Here is a 22,702-nt window from a genome sequence, read left to right as displayed (position 1 = left end):
GGAGCAGAGCTACTGCATGGGCAGTGTTCATGTGTGTGATGGTAAATGGCAGCTGGCATTATTTGTGTTCTCAACATGGGTGAGTCAGTCGGGCCCTTGTCGACATAGAAAGCGTGGCCTTGGGCACGAGCAGACCAGAGAGGATGCACTTCGTCTCTGTGGCTCTCTCCCCTGAGCCTGGAAAGCCCATCCTGCTTCCTCCACACACTGGGCCCTAAAACGAGCAAGTAGATGATAGCCCTCGGTGGTTCTCAAAGTGTAGGCTTCAGGTTACCAGCAGTAGCACCAGGGAAACTTTTAGAAATGCAGACTCTCACTAGCACACTGAGAGCCTCAGGAAGTCTAGGCCTAGCAATCTAGGTGTCAACAAACCCACCAATGTCATCTCATGGAGATGGAGTCTGAGAGCGTGGTCCTATATAGCAGCATCCTCTGCCCCCGCAAGCCACTTCCTTAGTGGGGCCTGAGACAGCTCCCTTTGAACTGTCCCGAGTTTCAGTTCCTCCACGGTAAAATAGAGATGTAAGAATAGTGTCTGCCTTATCAGGGTTGTTGTGGCAATCACGTTTGATGATAGTTCATGAAGAGTGCTTAGTCCGCTGCCCAAAACATGGCCAGTGCTCACTGAAGGTTAGCTATTACTTTGTTTTTATTAACATCAGTGTTCTATATTTTATCCCCACGTCTGCTCTTCCTCCCACCGCTTCTGAGTGAGATAGTCTGTCATGCTGGGTGTCCCCACGAAAATGTCTGCCTCCTCCAGAAAGCCGTTCCAGACTCCTTTCCTCTGAGCCCATGGGGCTTGACTGTTGAGCTACAATGACTTAGGTTTGTCCAGGCATCCTGGCGCAGTGCCCAGATTCTGCCTACCTCTGCATGTCCTGCAGCTCTCAGCTCTGCTTCCTGGCATCGGAGGCACTGCTCTGGGACCCTGCAATAAATGTCGATCTGAAATGCCATTTCCCAAGACCAAGCTCTGCCTGAGGGCTTCCTGGCCCTGGCAGTCTCTGTCACTTGCCACGTTTTCTCCCCGAGCACAGTGTCCTGCAGCCTCCTGTGCCTGTCATGGTCTTGAGGACAAGTGCTTCTGAGAGCAAATGCTGGGTTATCTGGAAACTGCCTTTCACAGCATGTCCTTGTCATTGCCCATCCTGGCACACAAATCCCCCTGGGGTAGGTGTCTGTGGTGGAAGCATTTTATTGCCTCCTCTCTGTGGTTTTCAGGGTTGGCTGTAAGGTCCTTGGGTGGTCGGTGAGGCTACCAAGGCTCAGGCCGGCAGCTTCCACATGGCAGCATCGGTACTGACCTAGGTCCAGGGCTCACGTCCATTCCCCTTCCATCAGTGCTTCATGGGGACAGAAGAAGCAGCTCCCAGCTCCCAAGGCTGACAGCTGAGTTCTCAGGCATCGGCCTGAGGTGCCATTCAGGGACAGCCTAATTCTGACCCTGTGCTTGCCTTCAGTTTCAGGTCTGTACGGCTGCTGAAGAATGACCCAGTTAATTTCCAGAAGTTCCCCTATGCTAACGAGGATGAGGCCTGGAAGACGTACCTGGAAAACCCCTTGACAGCTGCCACGAAGGCCATGATGAGAGTCAATGGGGACGACGACAGCGTTGCAGCCCTGAGCTTCCTCTATGATTACTACATGGTACGTTCGCCACTCCTGTGCATGTCTGTTTCTGACCGAATGTGTGTCTTGCTTTCAGGCCCCATGACTAGCAGCTCACTGTGATCTCCCCTGCTAGCCCCTCACCTCTGGGCCTTTGCACTGGCTGTTTCCTGTTCCTAACCCTCTCCTCCTTCTTCCTGATCCAACCCACTCTCAGTCTGAGTCTCAACCTACACGTCACCTCCTCCTCTGGTGGGAAAGAGAAGATTTTCTTGGATCTTCCATTCCATTCCTCCCCCGGGCACCCTCAGCCGTATCAGCATCCTGTTTGCCTCTTCCTTATATTCGTGCTGTGTGCTCATTTATTTTTCCATCTCCTGAACAAGACTGAGCTCCTGGAGGGCAAAAATGCACTGTGATCATCGCTAGTCCTCCACCCGGGGCCCGACGCATATGGGCTGAGGGGGTGAACGCCTGGCTCAGCTCTTGCCTTGGCCAGGCGCTCTGTGTCACAGCAGCACCCCAACTTCCATCCTTCCTCTTCCATCCTCCACACTGTGGATTATAACAGTTTCCTGGTCATCCCCACCTAGCTCTTCCTGCCCCGGACCGAGAACACACCATCTGCTCTTTAACCCATTCCTTTTCCTTCCTTGGACTCCATTCTGCCATAGTCCCTCTTCTCCCATGAGTATCCTCCCGGCGTACCATGCTGCCTTTCACTGTTCTCTAACTATTTAAACTATTTAAACTAACTATTTAAAGCTATCACACATATGAAATACGCAACACCTCTACCACATCCAGTGTTGCTGCCAGACATTACTAATGGATTACAGCCAGCATTCTCACTGAGGGTACATGAGACTGGGGGTTTTGTCAACTCAGGACTGAATTAAGACAAGACAGGGACATGCTGTCCCTGGCCTGAGAGATTGCTCCTGGAGACTTTTCTGGATTTGAGGACGAGGTGCATGTATAGCCAATTGCTGAGATAATGGGCTCTGAAGTTGCAGATGTAAAGCCACCTTATATATATAAGTCCTCAAATTTACTAGCCCAAGAAGTATTTTATCCACGCTCTAGCAAGAAAGAAGGCAAGTTCTCTGCCAGAATCTAGAGGCCAAGGGAGGGTGGGGCAGATGGTTCCAGACAGAAGGCCCCTGCCCATCTCTCTGGCTTTGTTCTCACCTGGGCTGGTGAGTTTTCCCTCCCTTTGTCCCCCAGTGGACTGGGAGCATCCTGAGAGCATCCGGCCCAGGCTAGTGGAAAAAGAATGCGAATGGCTACTCAGCACAGGGACTTGATGGGAGCCGTAACTTTCTATTAGGGTTTGAATCCCCACTGGAATTTACAGGTTGAAGATGGACCACAAAATACAATCCAGCATTATCTGTCTTGGGCAAGGGGTGATTTCCAGGGCTAGAGGGTGGGGCCGGGCTTGGAAGGGAATGCTTGTATTTGTTTCTGTGTGTTACGGTGTCTTGATGAGAGCTGGTCTGGGTTTAGAGCAGCCCTGCAGACACTGAGGACTGGGTCCGATGGCAGGGCCAGATCACCAGCTTGGGATTTGAGACTTTGTCATGCCTCAAACTGTCAATGTGGCTTTGGGTGCTACAATGCCGAAGGTGACCACTTACTGATTCATTGACTGTCTCGAACTCTCCCCTGGGTGTGAGCAACAGCCTGGGCTTGGGAGCCATCAGACAGGGTTGGAGTCTTGGTGCCGGCCTTCTAGGCCTTAGGGATGAGTGAATTAGAATGCTCTGACAGGTGACATTATAAGCATGACAGGGCAAATTTATATGGCCATGCTCTCCACATGCTGCGTGCTGCTCTAAGCAATCACAAAAATCCCTCAGTACCTAGGGGTTGACTTTGAGAAGTCTGGATTCAGAGTCACATTCCAAAGTGCCAGTGGAATCTCTGGCCCTCAGTGTCCTTTTCTCTGTAGTGGAGATGGTAGCGGTAGCGAAGGTTCGGTTAGAGAATAGCATTTAGTACAGGATCTACTACATAGGAAGTACTCTGTTTCTAAAAAGCAAGTGTTACTTTTATTAGTAAATCTTCATAATTCCCCACTTAACGTATGAAGACACTGAGTTTTAGCAAAGTGTAGTCATCTATCCAAAGTCATCCAGAACTTTAAAGCAATAAAGCTTAGGCTCAGGCCTGCCTGACCCCAGATTCCATGCTCTTTAACTGCTAAGTCCGGAGTGCTTCTCCCTGACTTGGGGCATAGACTCCATGTTGGCCACAGTTCCTGCCAAGCTGAAAGACCCTCAGGTTTTCTCTCAGTGCCTGGACAAGGCCCCAGGAGGGGGAGTGGCTCCTAGCAGCCAGGTCTTAGCCAAGAAGCACACAGGAATCCTTCCTCCCTCCCTTTCAGGGCCCCAAAGAGAAGCGGATACTGTCCTCCAGCACCGGGGGCCGGAACGACCAAGGAAAGAGGTGAGGCTGGCTGAGACGTCTCTGCGCACCCCTCGCCCTCAACACACCCCACTCCCTCCTCACACACAGGCATAGAGGCCCTGCAGGACCTGTAGGGACTCAGGGTGGAGGTGTTTTAATTTCTTTTAAAATCAGAAGAAAAGAATTAATGTAATCCAACCCAGATTAGATCTATCTTCATGCCAGTGCAACTGTACAAGATATTTCAGAATGTGTCTGAAGGGGCTGGTAAAGGCAGAAGAAGCAACACTCTACACACACACACACACACACACACACACACCCCAGATGCCTGCAGGCCCTGTGGGCTGCCATTTACTGAAAACAAACTTCAAAGCCATAGTAGTGGAAAAGCCCTGGAGGCAGCTGTTCTGTCCCAGTTCCAAAACCCTCCTCCCTGCAGCCTCACGGGGAGGGACAGCTGGCCTGTGCCTGGTGGAGGGGACACTTGAGCTCCTGAACTTCCTCCTCCCTGGCTGCCTGGCATTAATGCCTCAGGCTGCCCAGGTCCCTTTCCTCGTGGAGAGCAGCCCAGGCCATGCGCACGGCCTGACTGACCTGGGCCCCTCCCTCTGCTTTCTCTTTCTGATCTCCCAGGTGGGGCTTTGCGGGGCCTGTCCCTGCCAGGAAGACCCCGGCCACTGAGGCAGGCACTGCTTCCCCCTCCCGTGCCTCCCAACGCACCTGTGCCTGCTTGGGGCCACTCCCTGGCACTGCTGGGACAGTGGGTTTGGGTGCACACAGGCCTTTCTCAAAACGAATCTATAAGTGATATTCTAAATGCAAACACAGTGTCTGCTTTTTGCAAAAGATTCAGATTCCGTAGAACTATACAGAGTAAAATCACTCCTGCCCCCTGCACAGTTGGGGTGCGTCCTCCAGACTTTGCTCTAAACGTAGATTGCTGTACTCACAGACGCACAGCCCTGCCTGCACACACCCCTCAGGCTGACTCGGGGTCATGCCACAGGGGCATTTGACTCTGGCTAAGCCATAAAGATTAAACGGTCAGCCTCTTTAATTGACAAGACTGGTTATGGAAAACAGACATTCCCCAACCTTGAGCCTTCCCCCACCTGCTACCTCTTGCCCTGGGACACATGGGCCTGTGGCGACACACACTGGACCACAGGAGGTCAACGCCTCAGCTTCGCGGTCACTCTGCCCTCCCCAGGTTCTACCAGGGCATGGAGTATGAGACGGACCTCGCACCCCTCGAGAGCCCCACGCACCTCATGAAATTCCTGACCGAGAATGTGTCTGCAGCCCCAGAATACCCCGACGTGCTCAAGAAGAACAGCCTGATGACCCTGGAGGCGACCGCGCCTGCCCCTGCCAAGGCTGCTCTGCTCCCGCCAGGCCCCAGCAAGCTGGAAGCCAGCTCCGTGGACAGCTACCTATTGCCCACAAGTGATATGTATGATAACGGCTCCCTCGGCTCCTTGTTTGAGAACATTCACGGGGTGCCACCCACGCAGCGCTGGCAGCCAGACAGTACCTTCAAAGATGACCCACAGGAGGTGAGGGCCCATTCCCACACCCTCACGGCATCCCTGGGTATGTGTGTGTGCAGAAAGAGAAAAGATTAGTAAGCTCGGAGCTGTGGGATCCGTGGGAGAAAGATTCCTGGAGCTGAAGCAGGATCGCCATGTACTATTGTCCAAGTTGTTCACTGCACAACTTACATAGCTGTGTTTATAACCCTGGGCGGTGGCTCCTACAGTCTGAAATGGTGATTTTATTCTCTTGGGATTGTGTTCCTCTGCAGTCGCTGCTCTTCCCAGATATCCTGAAAACATCCCCGGAGCCCCCATGTCCAGAGGACTTTCCTAGCCTTAAGAGGTAACTTGGCCCTCTGGACCCTTGATCACCTGGGCAGTGGGTAGGGGGCTGCAGACCACACTTCACACTGCCTCCGGGACACAGCCAGCGTACACCCTGAGTGAGAGAGGGGAGTAAAGGCAGAGGAAAGGAGAGAGGATTTCCACATCTCTGTGACTGTCACCTCTGAGGGTTCTGATTTTCACTGGGCCTCATTACAACCAGGACAGAGGCTCAACAGAGCTGTTAAATAGAACCCGCAAAAATATGGCCCAGGGGGATTAAGTGAGCTAGAAGGTCACACAGAGAGCCCACGCCAGGCCCTCGGGCATCCCGTACCCTCCCTGCCCCCCGCCCTGGCACACCCCTGCCCAGAGCCAGGCTCACTGTCCTTTCCCCACAGTGACTTCGAGTACACCCTGGGCTCCCCCAAAGCCATCCACATCAAGTCGGGCGAGTCACCCATGGCTTACCTCAACAAGGGCCAGTTCTACCCAGTCACCCTGCGGACCCAAGCAGGCGCCAAAGGCCTAGCCCTGTCCTCCAGCAAAGTCAAGGTGCGTCCACCCCAGAGCAACCTGGGGAGGTTTAGGAGTGGGTGAGACACCGGGCCCCAGGCGGAGGCTGCAGTGGGAGTGACGCAGCCACTGTGCTTGCAGAGTGTGGTGATGGTCGTCTTCGACAATGAGAAGGGCCCGGTGGAGCAGCTGCGGTTCTGGAAGCACTGGCACTCCCGGCAGCCCACTGCCAAGCAGCGGGTCATTGACGTAGGTGAGCACCGACCCTCCTGCTCCCAATACCCTTTCCCTGACCCCAACCTCCAGCTCCAGGTCAAACCTGGTGGGCACAGGGGTTTGCATCTGCTGACCGGAAGCAGCCACTGCTTTCTGTGTTGCTTTGACTGGGAGACCTGAGTGCTGACCTGTTTGTCCCCATGGGAGTGAGGCTGAGAGAGGGCTGGCAGAGTCACATCCGCTTCGGGGCTGGGACCCTCTGGCCCTGTCAGCAGGGAGGAAAAGGGAAGTCCCTGTGTGCATCTCATGGGCCCAGCACACCCTATAACAGGTAGTGGGCAGGGTGTGGGGGCACAGCTCACCCCCAAGTCTACAGGCTGCAGCTCCAGATGCCTCCTCCCGGCTGTGTGGCCCGAGTCACCTCCCCTCCCCCATCTCAGTTTGTTCTGTCACATGGAACCAGGCCAGCTGCCGAGCCTGCCCGCAGAGCTGACTTCGGCCTGGGAGCCACGTATCCTGGAAAACAGGGCAGAGATAGGGGACCGATGAGTAACTCATCTAAGAGGCTGGACAGTAGAGTGGTTAGGGACAGGGACTCAGGAGCCAGGCACACCTGAGCACCAGGCCCTACTCTGCCTTTTGATAGGTGTGACCTTGGGCAAATAACCAAACCTCTCTGAGCTTCATGGTTCTCATATATAGACTGAATACTCAGAGCGGAGTTGTGAGGTTTGACTGAGGCCTTGCAGTTACCTAAGTGTTCAATAAATGGTAGTTGCTAATATAACTAGTTTACCACTATTGCCACCGTATCTGAGAGGTCTCCCACATCAGTCCCCACACAAAGTACAACCTCCTCCCAGTGATGAGGCACTGGCCTCGGCAGAGCTAGGGTTCTTCGGGGACTATGGGCAAATGCTCTTTTTACAGGACCTCTTTCCCCACGTGACTCGGCACAGCATTCCCCTTTCCTCCTGACCTGAGGTGCTCTTGCTAGGAGGTGGGATGCAAGCCCTGCCAAGAGGGGGCGCCTTTCCTAACACCTCTTTCCACCGTTCCCGGGGCCCTTCCCTCCTGACTATCTGTCCCCTGTGGTTGCAGCTGACTGCAAAGAGAACTTCAACACAGTGCAGCACATCGAGGAGGTGGCCTACAATGCGCTGTCCTTTGTGTGGAACATCAGTGAAGAGGCCAAGGTCAGTGCAGGTGGTGGCTGGGATGCGGGCTTGGTGACTTCTGGGCCAGTGCAGACTGTGGCAGAAGTGCTTAGGAGCTTGGGAGCTGAGGGCTCAAATCAAGTCCCCCTGCTTCTCAAGCCTGCAAGGTGGAACCCATAGATAACCTGCCCGCCAGAGCCATGGTGAGGGTTCCACAGTGGGGCCGAGCGGGGAAGCAAGGGAGGCAAAGCGGCTGGTGGTTTCCCCATGCCAATGCTTACCTCATTACCATTCTTCCAGCGTCATACCCGAGCCCAGCCACCAGCCTGGTGGGCACTCATGGGCCTCACTGAGTCCTGGTTCTGCTTAGAGAGCTGGCCTGGTGCAAAGGGCGCTGGTCTGTCCCAGAGTCAGGGTCTGGGTGGCCTTGGATCTGCCCTTTCCCTCCCTGGACCACTCTTGAGTCACCCACTAGGGGTGGGCACAGCTCTCCTCAAAGGTGTCTTTGGCCTAGGCAGTCTGGGGACACAGGGTTGCCGGCAGAAGACGAGGGGAAAGAGCTGGGGCACACAAAAGGAGGCCCAAAGGTGGGGGCTGTTATTATTCACACAGAGTGGGCTGGAGGAGGAGCCTGGCCTCAGCTTGGGGAGGTGGGAAAGTTTCGTGGGAAGGGAGAGGTGGGTTTCGGTGGGGATTTTCTCACAGCCTCTTGGGCCCCAGGCTCGGGTCTCTCAGAGGTGGGCCGGCGGCGGATGAGGAGGAAGAATGCCTGGCATGTGCCTAGGGCCTGGCTCCACAGCCTGCCAAGAAGGGGTCTGCTCAGGCATCTCACCCCACTGTTCAAGTCAGCTATGGCCAAGGGAACTGTCCCTAGAACAGGGGTCGCCAGGTACAGTCTCCTGGGCTCACCCAGCTGATACTGGTCCAGGCTGTGGGCTGAGATGGAGCCCTTCTTACCACCCTTCTTACAACAGTCACAGCATATCAGGCAGTTACCACCCTCCCTCACAGCCACATAAGACAGGTGTAATTATCCCCATTTAGTAGATAAGGAAAGGGAGGCTCCGTGAGGTTACCTCAGAGCCCGGCTTCCCACCACAGGTCTGGGGGGCCCCTGCGTCATTTTCTCTGCCTCTCGAGGAAGGTGCCTGCTCAGAGCCTCCATGGCTGCGGGATGGAAGGGGCTGGAAACAGAGGAGTAGAATGAATCCCTCACTGGTGGCCCAAGATACCAGAGCTGGGTGTTAGGGGTGGCAGGGCTATCTCACCTTTGTGCCCTGGGCCAGCAGCAAAGTGGTGTCCTTGGCTCACTCTGCACTGCAGGAAGACATCAGTCCCTGAAAGTCCCTTAGGGGCCCTCCCAGGGTGGGCTGACCTTGGTGAGAGGGTAGGGACATCCTGCCCGGTGGCAGAAGGGCCTGCATTTTGAGCTGAGGCAGCCCCGGCCCCAACACAAGCCACCTGTGTCCCTTTGGGAAAGTTACCCTCCTCTCTGAGCATTAGTTTCCGGTCTGTAAAAGAGGGCTGGTGATGTTTGCTTCCAGGGGCCCTTGTGAGGCTTACGGGCACTTGCCGGGTACACAGAAGGCTTGATGAACTTACCCAGCACCCTGCTTTGCCCTCAGGTCTTCATTGGTGTCAACTGCCTGAGCACAGACTTCTCCTCACAGAAGGGGGTGAAGGGTGTCCCCCTGAACCTGCAGATAGACACGTACGACTGTGGCTCAGGCACCGAGCGCCTGGTGCACCGTGCGGTCTGCCAGATCAAGATCTTCTGTGACAAGGTGGGCAGACCTGTCACTATCCTCAGGCCCCGGTCTGCGTCTGTCTCCTCTCTGGGGTCTCTGTCTTCATGCTTCTCACTGTCTTTCTCTCTGTACATCTTCCTGTCTCTGCATTTCTGGGCCTCTCATCTCAGCAGATCTCTTTCTGGATCTCTATAAGCCTTGCTCCACCTCTCCTTTTTTCTGTCAGTCTTCCTCCATTTTCTCTTTCTTCTGCCCATCTCTCTCAGTTTCTCTCTCCTTCTCCACCCCACCCACGCTTCCCATCTCTGTTTTTCTCTAAGCCTCTCCTTCTCGCTGCCTCTCATGGTCTATGCTGACCTCAGGCAGGCAGCGCCAGGCTGGGCTAGGCCGGGCCACAAGCTGGGATCTTTCCATCTCCTGGTCTCCCTGTGGGAAAAAAACCAGAACTGGAAGCCTGGCCATTGTGAAAGTAGCCAACTCCTCTGGAGGCCCTGGGTGATTTTTCCTTCTCGCCACAGGGAGCTGAGAGGAAGATGCGGGATGATGAGCGGAAGCAGTTCCGGCGGAAGGTCAAGTGTCCGGACTCCAGCAGCAGTGGTCAGTAGACATGGGCCAGGGGCCGGCTGGGCTGAGGTGCGGGAGGGGGGCGGAGATGGAGGGGTGGCTGGGACCTGAGCTGAGGAACTCAGGGATCAGCGGCTTCCTTTTCCCTCAGGCCTCAAGGGCTGCCTGCTGTCGGGCTTCCGGGGCAACGAGACCACCTACCTTCGGCCTGAGGCTGACCTGGAGACCCCACCTGTGCTCTTCATCCCCAATGTGCACTTCTCCAGCCTGCAGCGCCCTGGAGGGGTAAGAGCGAGGGCATGCAGAGGGTCCCAGCCTCCGCCTTGTTTGGGACAGTGGGGTGGGGAGCAACAGCAACTTGTCAGGACTGGCCCATTGAGATGTCTGCGGGGCCTGCTGTTTAAAAAGTCAAGATCAAACTCTCTGTATGAACCCCAGGGGAAAAGAAATGTCTATAGGGGCTGAGGCTGTAGCTCACTGGTAAAACACTTGCCTGGCATGTGTAAGGCCCTGAATTCAATCACACACACCACAAAGCAAATGTCTATGTGTGAATGTGAATCCAGTGACCTGTTGTACTGAAGACCAGAATGCATGGGCTGGGGATGTAGCTCAGTGGCACCACACCTGCCTGGCAAGTGCAAGGTCCTGAGTTAGATGCCCGGTACCAAAAACAGAACAGAATGTTAGTGAAGAAACACACTTTGTACCATCAAAATATTCACACTTGGAGCACACACAGAGGAGGTTTGTAATATCTGAACCCCAAATTCGACATTGATGCCAGGTGGATGGTGATCACCAGTGGAACCCTAGAGAGCACACTTTACACACTAGGTCCTGTGTGTCCCCAAGCGGCACTGTGGCCCTGTGATGTCAGTAACCCCTGATGCGAAGGGGCTGCCAGTACTGACGTGGCCTCTGGCACACTCAGGAGCACCTTCTCCATCCACCGGCCTCTCTGGGAGCAGCAGCAGTGCCAGGCACACTGGTATCAAAAGGGTTTCCATCTCTGCCTGGCGCTGCCTCAGCTCCCAGTGCCCGCTGCCAGGTGCAGGACCAGGCACCACTCCTGGCCGGGTGGGCCCCTTGCTCTGCCCAGGCTCCTCCAGCTGGGCGATTCCTTTACCCAGCCCACTTAGGGGACTCATCTGAGTGAACAGAAGGCATTGAAATGGCATCCCTTACCCACAGCGTGTCCCCCCAAAAAGCCCCCAACATGGAAATGTCTTTTCATTGCAGGCAGTGCCCTCGGCAGGACACAGCAGCTCCAACAGGTACCAGGGAAACAGCCAAGGGCTCCCCACTGCGCCCATACCCCTCACCCTGTCTCCAGCCTGCTTTTTCCTCTGCTACCCCAGCCAGGGCCTGTGGCCTGAAGAAGAGGCCACAGACCACCCCAACCCCCAAGCTCCATTCACGCTCCTCCCTCACTGAAACTGCCTAGGTTTTTATGGGTTTGTTTAATGTGAAAACTTGGCGAATCTTTGGCGAGACACCTGCTTATAAAAAGGGAAAGAAAAAGCCTCTGGGGACAGTGGGGTGGGGGGAGTACAGGCCAGGAGAACACAGAGGGGTGCTGTGCCGGGGCAACTGGGGGTAGAGCCCCAGCCCTTTCCCTTAACACACCCACCACGGAGCCTCGGCCCAGCCTCTGTCAGCCCTTCGCTCCCTCGGCATTTTAGATGCACTTTTTCTGCAGTGATTTTACCCCAAACTGTGCCACTCGCCACCTCATGACTCACCCATGAGTCAGGTTAGTGATGGTGAACCTTTTAGAGCACTCAGCGGCATAAACAGCCCGCCTCAGCACACGTGCCATAGCTTCGCCACCACCGAGTTAGGCCATCAGCAGGAGTCACTGCTCTCTACGGTGGGTGGGGAAACCTCGACTCAGGGCAGGAATCACACAGCTGCTAGGGAGCAGAGGTGGGACCGGAACCCCGAGCTTGTCTTACTCCCGATCCCACAATCCTCCCTCCTCCTGCCACTTCACACCCGACCTGATTTTTTGAAAGGACCCATGTTGATGGTGATCAAAGTCCGTTTTGACGGAGGCCACGTGCTGTCATTACCTCCTGCAGCCTCCTGACCGCTTCCTGTGGGCCTGTTTGCACTTTATAGATGGGATCCCCTGAGGCAAAGGAACTCAGTCCAGGGCACGTGCCCAGTGCACAGCTGGGCTGGGATGTGAACTCAGGCTGTCCAGTCCCAAACCTGCTTCTTCCCCTGCGGTCCCGCTGCCTTGTGCCTGCCATCCTGTGGCCTTCCCCACTCCAGGGCCCCTGGAAGCTCAGCAGGGTCCTCACCAGCCACCCCCCCCCGCCACCCTCACAGGCTGCCCCTGAAGCGCACCTGCTCACCCTTCGCTGAGGAGTTTGAGCCCCTGCCCTCCAAGCAGGCCAAGGAAGATGACCCTCAGAGAGGTAGCTTCCCCTCCCCGGATGCCCTCAGAGCCTCCAGCCTCCTGGGAGGCAGGAGGGCTGCTTACCCCTTGGAGTGGGTTTGGGCAGAGACTTGGGGTGGGTACAGAGGGCCCTTATAGGGCCAGAGGTGTCTGCCTGCCCCAACCTTAGTAGAGACACTGTGTCCTAGAGCGGCTGGCTCAGGCAACAGGCCCACTGTGCTGGCCAAGGCCACTCCCTCTCTCCAGCGGGGGAGGAGTGCAGTGGTGTTTCAGAGTCTAGTTTTCTAGTTTGGGCCTTCTAAATCTAAATCTGTGGCTGCATTTCTTTTGTTAATTGGCTGGCCTCCAGCTCACATAGATCCCCCTGCCTCAGGCTCCTGAGTGCTGGGATTACCCACATGCGCAGATGCACTTGTCAGTAAATCTGTGGCTTCTTGAGATGGGGAATGACAAGGCCCCAAACCTCTGACCAGCAGGAGGAAACCACCAGCAACTGTGCTTTGATCAAAACTTCCAGCAGCCCCGAACCAGCTTACCAGTGCCCTTGGCGTTTCCAAATACCAGCAGTTCCTACAACCGCTCTGAAGTAGGGGGTAGGCCCCGGTTTGCATACCAAGTAAAATGAAGCCAAGTGATGTTACCATTGCTTTTTCAAGGCTACTGGCTGGTTGGCAGGTTGGAGGCAGGGACTGACACCTGCCAAAGTCAGGATCCTCTAAGAATGTATGTGGGACCGGGCTGAGGGTTTCCCAGCTGGGGCAGCCCTTCAGCCGAAATCCATCTTACATTAAAATAAGATGTTTTAGGTTCCCCTTCCTCTGAGATACTCTTGGGCTCAGGGTTTTCCCCGCACCTCTAAAAGCCACCCTGTTGGATTTCCAGTTCTGTTGTACGTGCGGAGAGAGAGCGAGGAAGTGTTTGACGCCCTCATGCTGAAGACCCCAGACTTGAAGGGGCTGAGGAATGCGGTAAGAAGCCTGGGCCCCAACGGTCTCATCCCACAGGAAGGTCTTGGAAGAAACAGCTGGAACCTGGTCTTTCTGGTGGCCTGCCTGTCCCGCCCACTGGGGGGCCACAGGCCCTGCTGGAGGGGGTGTTGCCCGTGATGTTATCTCCCAGCCAGAACCCTGGCTCCACCCAGGGAGTCGCACACACCATAAATCCTCCTTAATCTGATGGCTGCTGTCTGACAGGCCAGGGCTTTTGTTGGCTTTGCAAACCTGTTTCTATTTTAATGGGAGTGAAACCCAAAAAGGCCAGGCCCAGAGACACTCTTTTTTTTCTCTCCCGGGGGGCCCCATTCCTCCTCTTGCGGTCAGTGGCAGGGGTGCAGGCTGGGTCGCTGAAGGTGGCGTCTGGGCAGAGACCTTCCCCGGCCCCCGGCGCCAGAGGGCTGGAGCAGCCAGGCCGTGACAGACCCACAGCCGGCTGGCGCTCGGCTGGCGCTCAGCTGGCGCTATGGCTGAACCCTCAGAAAAGGCGGATGGTCTCGGGTCTGCCACGGAGCAGGTACCTCAGCTGCCTTCACCGAAGGCCCACTGTGCGCCCGGTGTTTGGTCGAGCCTGCTGCACTTGCTGATAAGCCTGAAAAGCCGCTGTTCCTTTCTCTTGTCAGTGAGGATACAGCCCTGAGAGGTCAGGGGACTAGGCTGAGAGCAACAGACCATGATTCCAGCCCATGTTCTCCCTACTCTGTGCTGCCCTATTCTCTTTCCATATGGTCATCCCACTTGGCATCAGCCCCAGGAAGCTGGGCTCACAAAAGGCCATTAATGTCACTTGAAGACAGACTCAGCATCCTGGGGTTGGGCAGTAACTGAAAGGGTGAGGCTCCCATCTGGAGCTTGCATTCTCTTCCCACGGCTCTTCTGAGTTGTGTCTGCTGTTGAGTTGTATATGAGAACTCACTACCTTCTGGGACAGCCCATGCTGTCTTTGTATAATTTATTCACCTTATGTTTAGAAAGGTCCTAAATTCTTCCCTTGATTGATTTGAGATCTTCTCCCTGGTAAGGTCCAGCTGCATCACCACTAAAATAGATAGTGTTAAGAACTCTCCTGTCAGACAGCTCTTGGAGATCAGCAAGCCAGCATCACCTAGGGTCCCTGCCTGAAGGAGAAATGTGTGTCACCCCTCACAGCAGGACCAGAAGCAGCCATTACTCAGCTTCCATAATAATGACAGGGGCCCCCGCGGGAGGGTCCTGAGTGTCGGGGCTGTCCTAGGTGACATGTGGGATCGATCTGGGGGCTGTCCTAGGTGACATGTGGGATCGATCTGTGCACTTAATGCCTCCCACGGATCTTTGGGTAGGTGGGTACTTGCTCTCTCCACAAGGAGTTCGCAAAAGGTCGCCAGCTGGTGGATGATGGCCCCAAGCACTGGACAATCCAAGCCTCTGACACCAGGCAGGAGTTACAGGAAGGGATAGATGCTCATGAGGAGATTTTATAGCCACTAAAAATGCTGCTTGCCAAGTGTTTGCTATGATACAGGAAGGTTTATCATATGGTGATGCTTTAAAAGTGATGTAAGACTACTACGTGGAGTACAAAATATCTGTATACATGGCCAACAGATGGGAAGGCGTACACCCAGATGTTAATGGCCTTTATCACAGGGAAATGGGAGTGTGGGTGACTGCAGTTTTCTTCTTTATATCTCTCTACTGATAGTTATTAACTTCATATATATAACCACACACACACTCACACCTACAGACACACACACACACACACACACACACACACAACTTTTGTAATCAGGATGTGCTCCAGTTTGTCAACAGACACTGAATGCCCTGCTGTTCTCTTCCAGATCTCTGAGAAGTATGGGCTCCCTGAAGAGAACATCTGCAAAGTCTACAAGAAGTGTAAGCGTGGGTAAGTGCCCCGTTCAGCCCTCACACATGCTGGAGGCTCGGTGCTGAGCAAGGATGTCCTTGGCCTTCCTCAAGGGGTTGAGAGAATGTAGAGTTGGGGTGCATCAGTCAGGCCACGGTCACCAGTCACCTTCCACCTGCTGAGACCAACAGTGATCACCATTGGGAAAGATAAGCACGGGACAGAGGCAGAAGGATCTCTGTATGTGACCTCATGGGTGGAGAGAGGAGTACAGGGTCATATATCAGAAGACCTTGTCAGGTCCCAAGGCCATTGGAAAACCAAGTCATTTGATTATAATGATGGTTACAGCAAATGCTGTAATTTACTTGACTACCTACTGTGTGTCAGGTGCTAGGCTCACTCATCTCGTCACCCACTGTTTACAGGTAGGGAAATAGGCTCAGAGGTGCTAAGCGGTGATTGCGGGCAGGAGCAGGGAAACAAAGGCACAGAAGCAAGAAGGGCCACGGGTTGCTGAGAAATCAGGGCAGGAAGGAGCAAGAGCTGTGATTGGGAGTTGTGTGAAGGGCGTCCAGCCAGGGCTGCCCCGTGGATCTCCCCACCTCCAGGCTGGACTAGGCAGCGAGATTAAGGCTCTGCCCTCCAGGGGCCCATGCAGTGCCTGGCCATCCACATGGGGTCCTGGCGACCCCAGCACCTGCTCCTTGGCTGGGAGAGGCGGGTGTCACAAGGTGACCAGGCTTCAGTCCCCTGGTCAGAGCCAGGATCAGTATCTGGGCCTCTGTAGCCTCCCTGACGAGGTCACCTTACCAGCCCAGCATGGGACCCAGGCAGTGAGGATTCGTCACTGCCACTTCCAACCTAGAGGACCCAGGACCGGGACCTGGGAAATACCCCAGCCCCACCCCCAGCTGAGACCTGAGAGCTGCCCGAGACAGTCTCACTCCAGCTGCACCGACCAGCAGCCTGGGAAGGGGCTTAGGCACCACACTGCTCTCCTGTAGCATCCTTAGAAGGCTTTGCAAAGTAAGGTGAGGCCGCATCTTATTCGGCCGAGAGCCCGGGCTCCCCTTTCCCCTGTGGCTCCCACCCGGCCTCCTACTGAAGCTTGGGGACAGGGAAGGAGTCTGTCCCTGCAGCTCTGGGAGAAGACTCATTTTGTTTGGGTTGTATGAGTGGCGCCCACTCGCATGCACGCACGTGTGTGTCTCCAAGTTTCAGTCAAACTGAGGCTCTCCCTGCCTCTGTCGCTGAATCCCCCTCACTGCGCTGCCCTGCCCAGACTCGTCCAGCCCTACCTCTCCTTCAGTACCACGCTCGCATCCCCTGGCTCCTGCCTCCCAGATCCCACCCCGGACTTGGCTGAGGGTCCAGGAGGGGCCTTATGTATGATGGGGGAGCCGAGGGTACCCACAAAGATGCCTATGTGCCCCCTCCGGCACAGGGAAGTACTTCCTACATGCCAGGCGCTGGACTAAACAGCGCCTCAAACAGCTCACTGACCCTTTGAGCCTGGTAGGATTATCTGTGTCTACAGATGAGGAAACTGAGCTCGAGGGATCACAGGTTGTGAGTTAGTAATGGCAGAAGGAATCCCGCCAGCCTAAAGCCTATGCACACACACGCTGTTTTTCCCTGCCTCCCGCTTATTCCTCTAATCACTTAAATGGTAAATAAATAAATAGCAAATAAATAAAGGCTAGGGACAGGCAGCGCCATAGTCTAGGGTGGTGATGGCGAACCTTTTAGAACGTCCAATGATACAAACAGCCCGCGGCCACACTCGTGCCTTAGGATCCTCACCCCTAGCCTTTAGCAGCCCTGCAGAGTCACTGCATATCCCCACAGCCTGCAGTTCTGGAAAACCCCAGCCCCAGCATGGTCCAAAATGTCTGAATGAAAATATTCTCCAAAAACCTTTTGGGAGAGGGGAGGCTAGGCAAGTCTGCTGCTTGGTCAGGGCCCTCGTCTAAGAACAGGAAATTTTAATCGGAGGCCTAGTTTATTTTTCCCAAAGCCTTCCTGCAAGTCCTCTGGACAAAGGCAGATACCATCAGCTTTACAAGCACCACTGAGTGCTTGAAAGATTAACAAAAACATTGTTTCTCCTGGCAGCTGGCCAGAGGTTTAATGCCGCCCAGGGCAGAAGACAGCTTGGAGCAAGGAAGTGAAAAGAGGCCTTACATTCGGTGACAGCAGTTCCTGACAGGCATCTGTGTGCAAGGCCCGGCTGTCATGGGCCTCTGAGGGCAGGTCCCTTTCCCAAAGGCAGGCGATCTCCGCCTTGGGAAGCCCGGCTGAGAGCAGGAGGGACCAGGCTCCAGGTCACTGCATGCAGGGCAACTACCCAGTGCCTGGCACCTGGAACAGGCCAATAAATGCCACCAGAGGAAACAAACAAAAGCACCTTGACACTGACAAGTGCCCACCCCTCCGTCCAACCCTGGCCTCCTGTGGCCTGTTCCCAGCCTCCAGCCCCCAGACAAAGATCCCTCTGTGAAGTCCAGGAACTCCTCACAGGCCCCAGGAAAGGGGATCCTACAGTTAACACTGGCAGTCGGTGCCTGCGCCTCTGGGGGCCCAAGCTGGACCTTGTTTCTGAAAGGAACAGAGACAGCTGGACCTAGACTGTGGGCTTCAGGCTCATGGCTGTCCCCAGAGCTCTCTCTTGTTGGATCCTTATGCAAGCAGACATCTATCTGTGGCCCGCTTAAAGTCATCTCACCCTTATCCTGTATTCTGCCTTTCTTTTATTTCCTACTCCCCAACTTGTATTTACAGGGCAATAGCTGCTCCAACTCCTCCTCTCCCTTCTTCTTCCTCCTCCTGTTTAAAAAAAAAATGATACAGTGGAAAGAGACAAAAGTGTATATTCAACTCTGTCCTGCTGTCGATCTTACTTCTTTGAACCTGTTTTCTTAACTGTGAACGGCAATAACGTAGTTGTACAGATTCCTTCCCCCAGTCTGTGTGAGAGCTACCGCCCTGGAGGGCAAGATCTAGGCCTGTGACCTGGTTTTGGAGCAAGACTGCAGATTTTTAAAAAAGCCTCCACAAATGCTAGGGATGGATGATGGGTGGGCAGAGGGAGGACGGGTAGATAGTGAGTAGGTGAATGGACGGGTAAGTGGGAGAGCGGATGGGTAGACGGATGGATCTACCCGACTCCATGAGTTGGGGCAAAGGACAGCTGAGGTGATCATCTTAGGTCACCTCTTGGCAGGTCCTCGGTCAGGGTGGCAGCTCCCGGAGGAGTGCCCTTTGGCTTTGACCCTACAGGGGGCCCAGCTCTGAAGGTTCTTTCTCTCTCTGGTCAGCCAGGTCCTTACCTAGAGAGTGTGGGGAGAAGAGGCCAAGCCCCTCAGTCCTTTGGGGCGGAACTGAGAGGGGTGGGCATGGCACCCTCTGGCCCAGGCCTGCACCCCTGGGTGTCACATCATAGACTCCTGTTGAACCCAAGCTGCCACGCCTCCCAGACTCCAACTCACACTGTGCCCGAGTCAACAACTGGTGACACAGGGAACACTGTGCCACCCTCAGGGCCGCAGTGTTGGCATCGTCCTGGTCACGCCGAGCGCCAGGAAACAGAGGCCCTTCCCCATTCCAAGCACAACTCTTCCCTTCCAGAATCTTGGTCAACATGGACAACAATATCATCCAGCATTACAGCAACCACGTGGCCTTCCTGCTGGACATGGGGGAGCTGGATGGCAAGATCCAGATCATCCTGAAGGAGCTGTAAGGCCTGCGCTCCACACCTCAGAGCCCGGGGGAGGCTCAGGTCTGGAGCCGGGCCGGGAAGCAGCCTCGCCACACACAGCCTGTCCACATGCCTCGGCGCTGTTACTTGAACGCTTCCTCCCCGGGAGTTACAGATGTCGGGGCCAGGAATCCCCCTGGAAGTCTCCTGGTCTGAGTCCCATCTGTGCTAGCACCCAATCCCGGGGCTTCCGGCCAGCCCCGCCATCGCCTCCTGCCGGGCTACTCCTCACATGCCCTGCAGGCCGCCCCGTGAGGTGAAGCCACCCTCTGTGCTCCACAGCCACCAGCTTGACCTGCTCAGGCCTACATTCTGGATTCCTTCACCCTTCAGACCAAGGATTTCTCACCCTTTGGTCAGCGAACTTTTGATTCTCAGTGCAAAGGACTTTATAAAAAAGACCCTGTAGGGGAAACAATATCTTGTTCATTGACTTCTTCAATGCAAGATGTAAATAACAGAGCTGACTGGAACAAAGTGACCTCCCTATAGTACTACCACCTTGCCACTCGCCGTTGTACACATTTCTTATTTACAATTTTATGTTATATATATATATATAAGTATATATTGTATATATATATGTATGCAACATTTTATATTTTTCATGGATACATTTTTATCATTTCAAAAAGTGTATTTCACACTTTTGGACTATTTTTTTTAGCTGTTAATCAGTTATACATTTTGTATACTCATAGTATTTAGTAATAAAATCTTACCTATGTATCAGTCACATGTTGCATTGCTCCTTTTGGGTTTCTGGCAGGAGAGTGGAGGCTGGGGTGGAGGAGACCTCCTTTTCTCCTCTCTGCCTGTTGTGAAGGATGGGGGCACCCGTGAGCTCTCCCAAGCCGAGGAGCCCACTCTGACAGCAGCTGAGTCAGGATGGGGTCCCACAAGCCCACCTTACTACCTTAGGATCGCTGACTCTGACACACAGGCCTGGAGAGGCCCAGAATGGCCATGACCTCACCAGCTAGGGTTAAGGACCTCACAGCCGGGGCTGGGCAGGGGCACAGAACCCAGGTCTGGAAGCCATGAGAGAGGAGTCTTGGGCCAACTCAGCTCCTACTCCCCAAGGCTGTCTCTTTCTGTGGTGGCGCCTAGAAGCTACTTTGCATCTCTTCCCCACTGTGTGGTCGGTGGCTTCATGTTTGGACATTAAAATCAGCCAGGGTAGAAGTGTTTAGGCCATGGATATTGAAAAGTACTATAAATCAAGCCCTTTATTTGCCCCAGAGAACAACTCACAAATTAGTGCTGGTTTTCTTCATTCCTTTCTTACTTCCCACTGCTACATCCTATCTTGTTTCTTTGGCTGTAAAATGCAGGGTATGTTCTACATTGATTGCAGCTATCATCACTAGTGCCTCGGTTTCCCTGCTGGGCCTCAAAGGCCACAATGTGAGGGAGGGAACAGCACCCCTGAATACCTCCCTGGCTTCAATCCCAACAGCTTTACTTTGTAAATATTAGGGTTTCTTATAAATATTTGTCTTGCCGGGCTTGGTGGCGCACGCCTGTAATCCCAGCACTCAGACGGCTGAGGCAGGAGGATCTCTGTGAGTTCAAGACCAGCCTGGGCTACATAGTGAGTTCCAGGTCAGTCTGAACTACATAATGAGACCTGTCTCCAAAAAAACAAAAATAAAAAAATAAAAAATCTAAAAATAAATAAATATTTGTCTGAATAAAACTTTTTAAAAGACGTTTAAAAACTAAGATTCCTATAAAAACCTCCCAGCTTCTAGACAGTCCATAGTCCGTAGGCCCTGCATAGATACAGTGAGACACTACCATCAGGCCCCAAGATTAAGGAGCACCAAAGAGCTCACTGGTGAAGTCAAATAACAGTTCAATTTAATCTTTTTTAAATTAAGGCAAAACCTGGATGATGTGGTGATTCGCACCTATAATCACGTCACTCTGGGAGGCTGAGGCAGAAGGATGGCAAGTTCAAACCCAGTCCGGGCAGTTTAGTGACTTAGCAAGACCCTTGTGTCAAAATGAAAAATAAAAAAGGGCTGGGATGTAGCACAGTGTGAAGGCCCTGGGTTCAATCTCCAGTACATTGAAAAATAATAAATAAATAATAAAATAAATAAGGTGAAAAATCCATGATGAATAAAGTCTCAAAATTTTACAGAGGGGATCAGCATTACTCCTACTTCCTTTTTCCTCAGGCTCTGAAATGCCCACCTGGCCCTGTTGGTAAACCCTGTGGAGCTCAGCCAGGCCCAAGCCTCGCGCTGTTGCTGTGACATCACCCAAGTGCCACAGTGAGGTGATGTGTGAAGGTCAAATGATAGGGACGCAGAGCAGCAGGGCAGCACCCGGTACTGGAGTTAACGCTCACTTCCTGCTGTGCTTTCTGCCCAGCTTCCTTCCTGGAGCCAGGAGCCAAGGAGGGAACTGGAAGCTGGTGTTTCTCAACAAGAATTGCACATCAGAATCTTTCTCCCTGCTGCCCAGGCCCCACCCCAGAGTGAGGTAATCAGCATTTCCAAGCGGGGACCCAGACAGGCATCAGTACTTTGTGAAAATCCCTGCGCAATCAAGACTGAGGGCTGCTGCTCCAGAGTTTATAGTCACACAGGCCTCGAACCTTTGCAACTTCCTAGCGTCTGCCCGGAATATCACACTTAAGGCATCATCTGCATCTTCACCCAGCCTGCTGCAGGCTCTGGGAGGGAGCTGGCGGTGCCCCGCACTCCTGCATCGGTGCAGCCTCTAGCAAAGCCACCGAGACAGAGACAAGGGCAGTGGAGCCGAGAAAGGCCAGCGGGCCCCCGAGGAGACTCTCACAAGCCTTGAGAAAGTTCTGTTTGCCCTTGTGAGAAGTCACGGAGGAAAGGCAGCTCCTGAGCCCCGCAGCTGCCCTCCCAAGATTGTATTTTGCTGTAAAGGACAAGAAGGTGAAAGGTGTAGAAAGAAGGCGACCACCTTAGAAAGGCAGCTGGTGGCTGGCGGGGACAGCATCCCCTGCCTTCCGGTGACCGTCACCCAGTGGATCAGGGCCCATGAGAGAGCAGAAAGGATGCATGAGGAAGGTAGGAGGGAGAAAGTGGGTAAGGAAATGAGAGGAAGGAAGGGGAAGAGGGAGGAAAGGAACGAAAGAGGAGAGGAGGAGGGAGAGGGGAGAGGAGGAAAAAATAAGCAATAGATGAACAAATGGATGCCCAGATGAAGAGCTAAAAAATTTTATGGTTTTTATTTACTTATAATTTCTATGTGTGTGGTACTGGAATGGAACCCCAGGGCCTTCACACCCAGCTACATCCCAGCCCTTTTTTATTTTTTGTTTTGAGACAAGTGCTCCGTAAGTTGCCCAAACTGGGCTTGAACTCATGATTCTCCTGCCTCAGCCTCTCAGAGTGCTAGGATTATAGGATGTGCCACTACGCTCAGCTAATTAAGCACCCATTCAACTCTTGCTACTCTATGCATGGCCACCGGACTAAACGGCATCAGGACCACCTGGAGCTTCTGAGAAATGCAAAATCTCAGGCCCCACTTCCAGGCTAACTACTGCATTTCAAGATCTCCAAGTAATCGGCAAATTCAAGAACTACTTTATTAAACTACCTGGGTACCTGAAG

General features: G+C 53.9%; 1 protein-coding gene across 1 annotated transcript in view; it reads left to right on the top strand.

The window, feature by feature from the left end:
• The window catches only part of Grhl3 (grainyhead like transcription factor 3), a 29,304-nt gene extending 9,701 nt beyond the window's left edge, over nt 1–19,603 (top strand). The window contains exons 2-16 of the mRNA XM_010633868.1: nt 1,464–1,650; nt 4,001–4,062; nt 5,237–5,582; nt 5,831–5,904; nt 6,287–6,440; nt 6,543–6,654; nt 7,719–7,813; nt 9,400–9,558; nt 10,041–10,119; nt 10,238–10,371; nt 11,329–11,363; nt 12,424–12,512; nt 13,376–13,461; nt 15,312–15,376; nt 18,968–19,603. Of these exons, the coding sequence (XP_010632170.1) occupies nt 1,464–1,650; nt 4,001–4,062; nt 5,237–5,582; nt 5,831–5,904; nt 6,287–6,440; nt 6,543–6,654; nt 7,719–7,813; nt 9,400–9,558; nt 10,041–10,119; nt 10,238–10,371; nt 11,329–11,363; nt 12,424–12,512; nt 13,376–13,461; nt 15,312–15,376; nt 18,968–19,082 (1,792 nt within the window). The 3' untranslated portion in view covers nt 19,083–19,603. The remainder of the gene's footprint in view (nt 1–1,463; nt 1,651–4,000; nt 4,063–5,236; nt 5,583–5,830; nt 5,905–6,286; nt 6,441–6,542; nt 6,655–7,718; nt 7,814–9,399; nt 9,559–10,040; nt 10,120–10,237; nt 10,372–11,328; nt 11,364–12,423; nt 12,513–13,375; nt 13,462–15,311; nt 15,377–18,967) is intronic.
• Nucleotides 19,604–22,702: the final 3,099 nt, after the last annotated feature.

Source organism: Fukomys damarensis, unplaced genomic scaffold, assembly GCF_012274545.1.
Source record: "Fukomys damarensis isolate Sample0158 unplaced genomic scaffold, DMR_v1.0_HiC HiC_scaffold_23, whole genome shotgun sequence".
Lineage (NCBI taxonomy): Eukaryota > Metazoa > Chordata > Mammalia > Rodentia > Bathyergidae > Fukomys > Fukomys damarensis.
The sequence above is the reverse complement of the archived record's forward strand: the minus strand, read 5'-3'. Positions and strand labels throughout refer to the sequence as shown.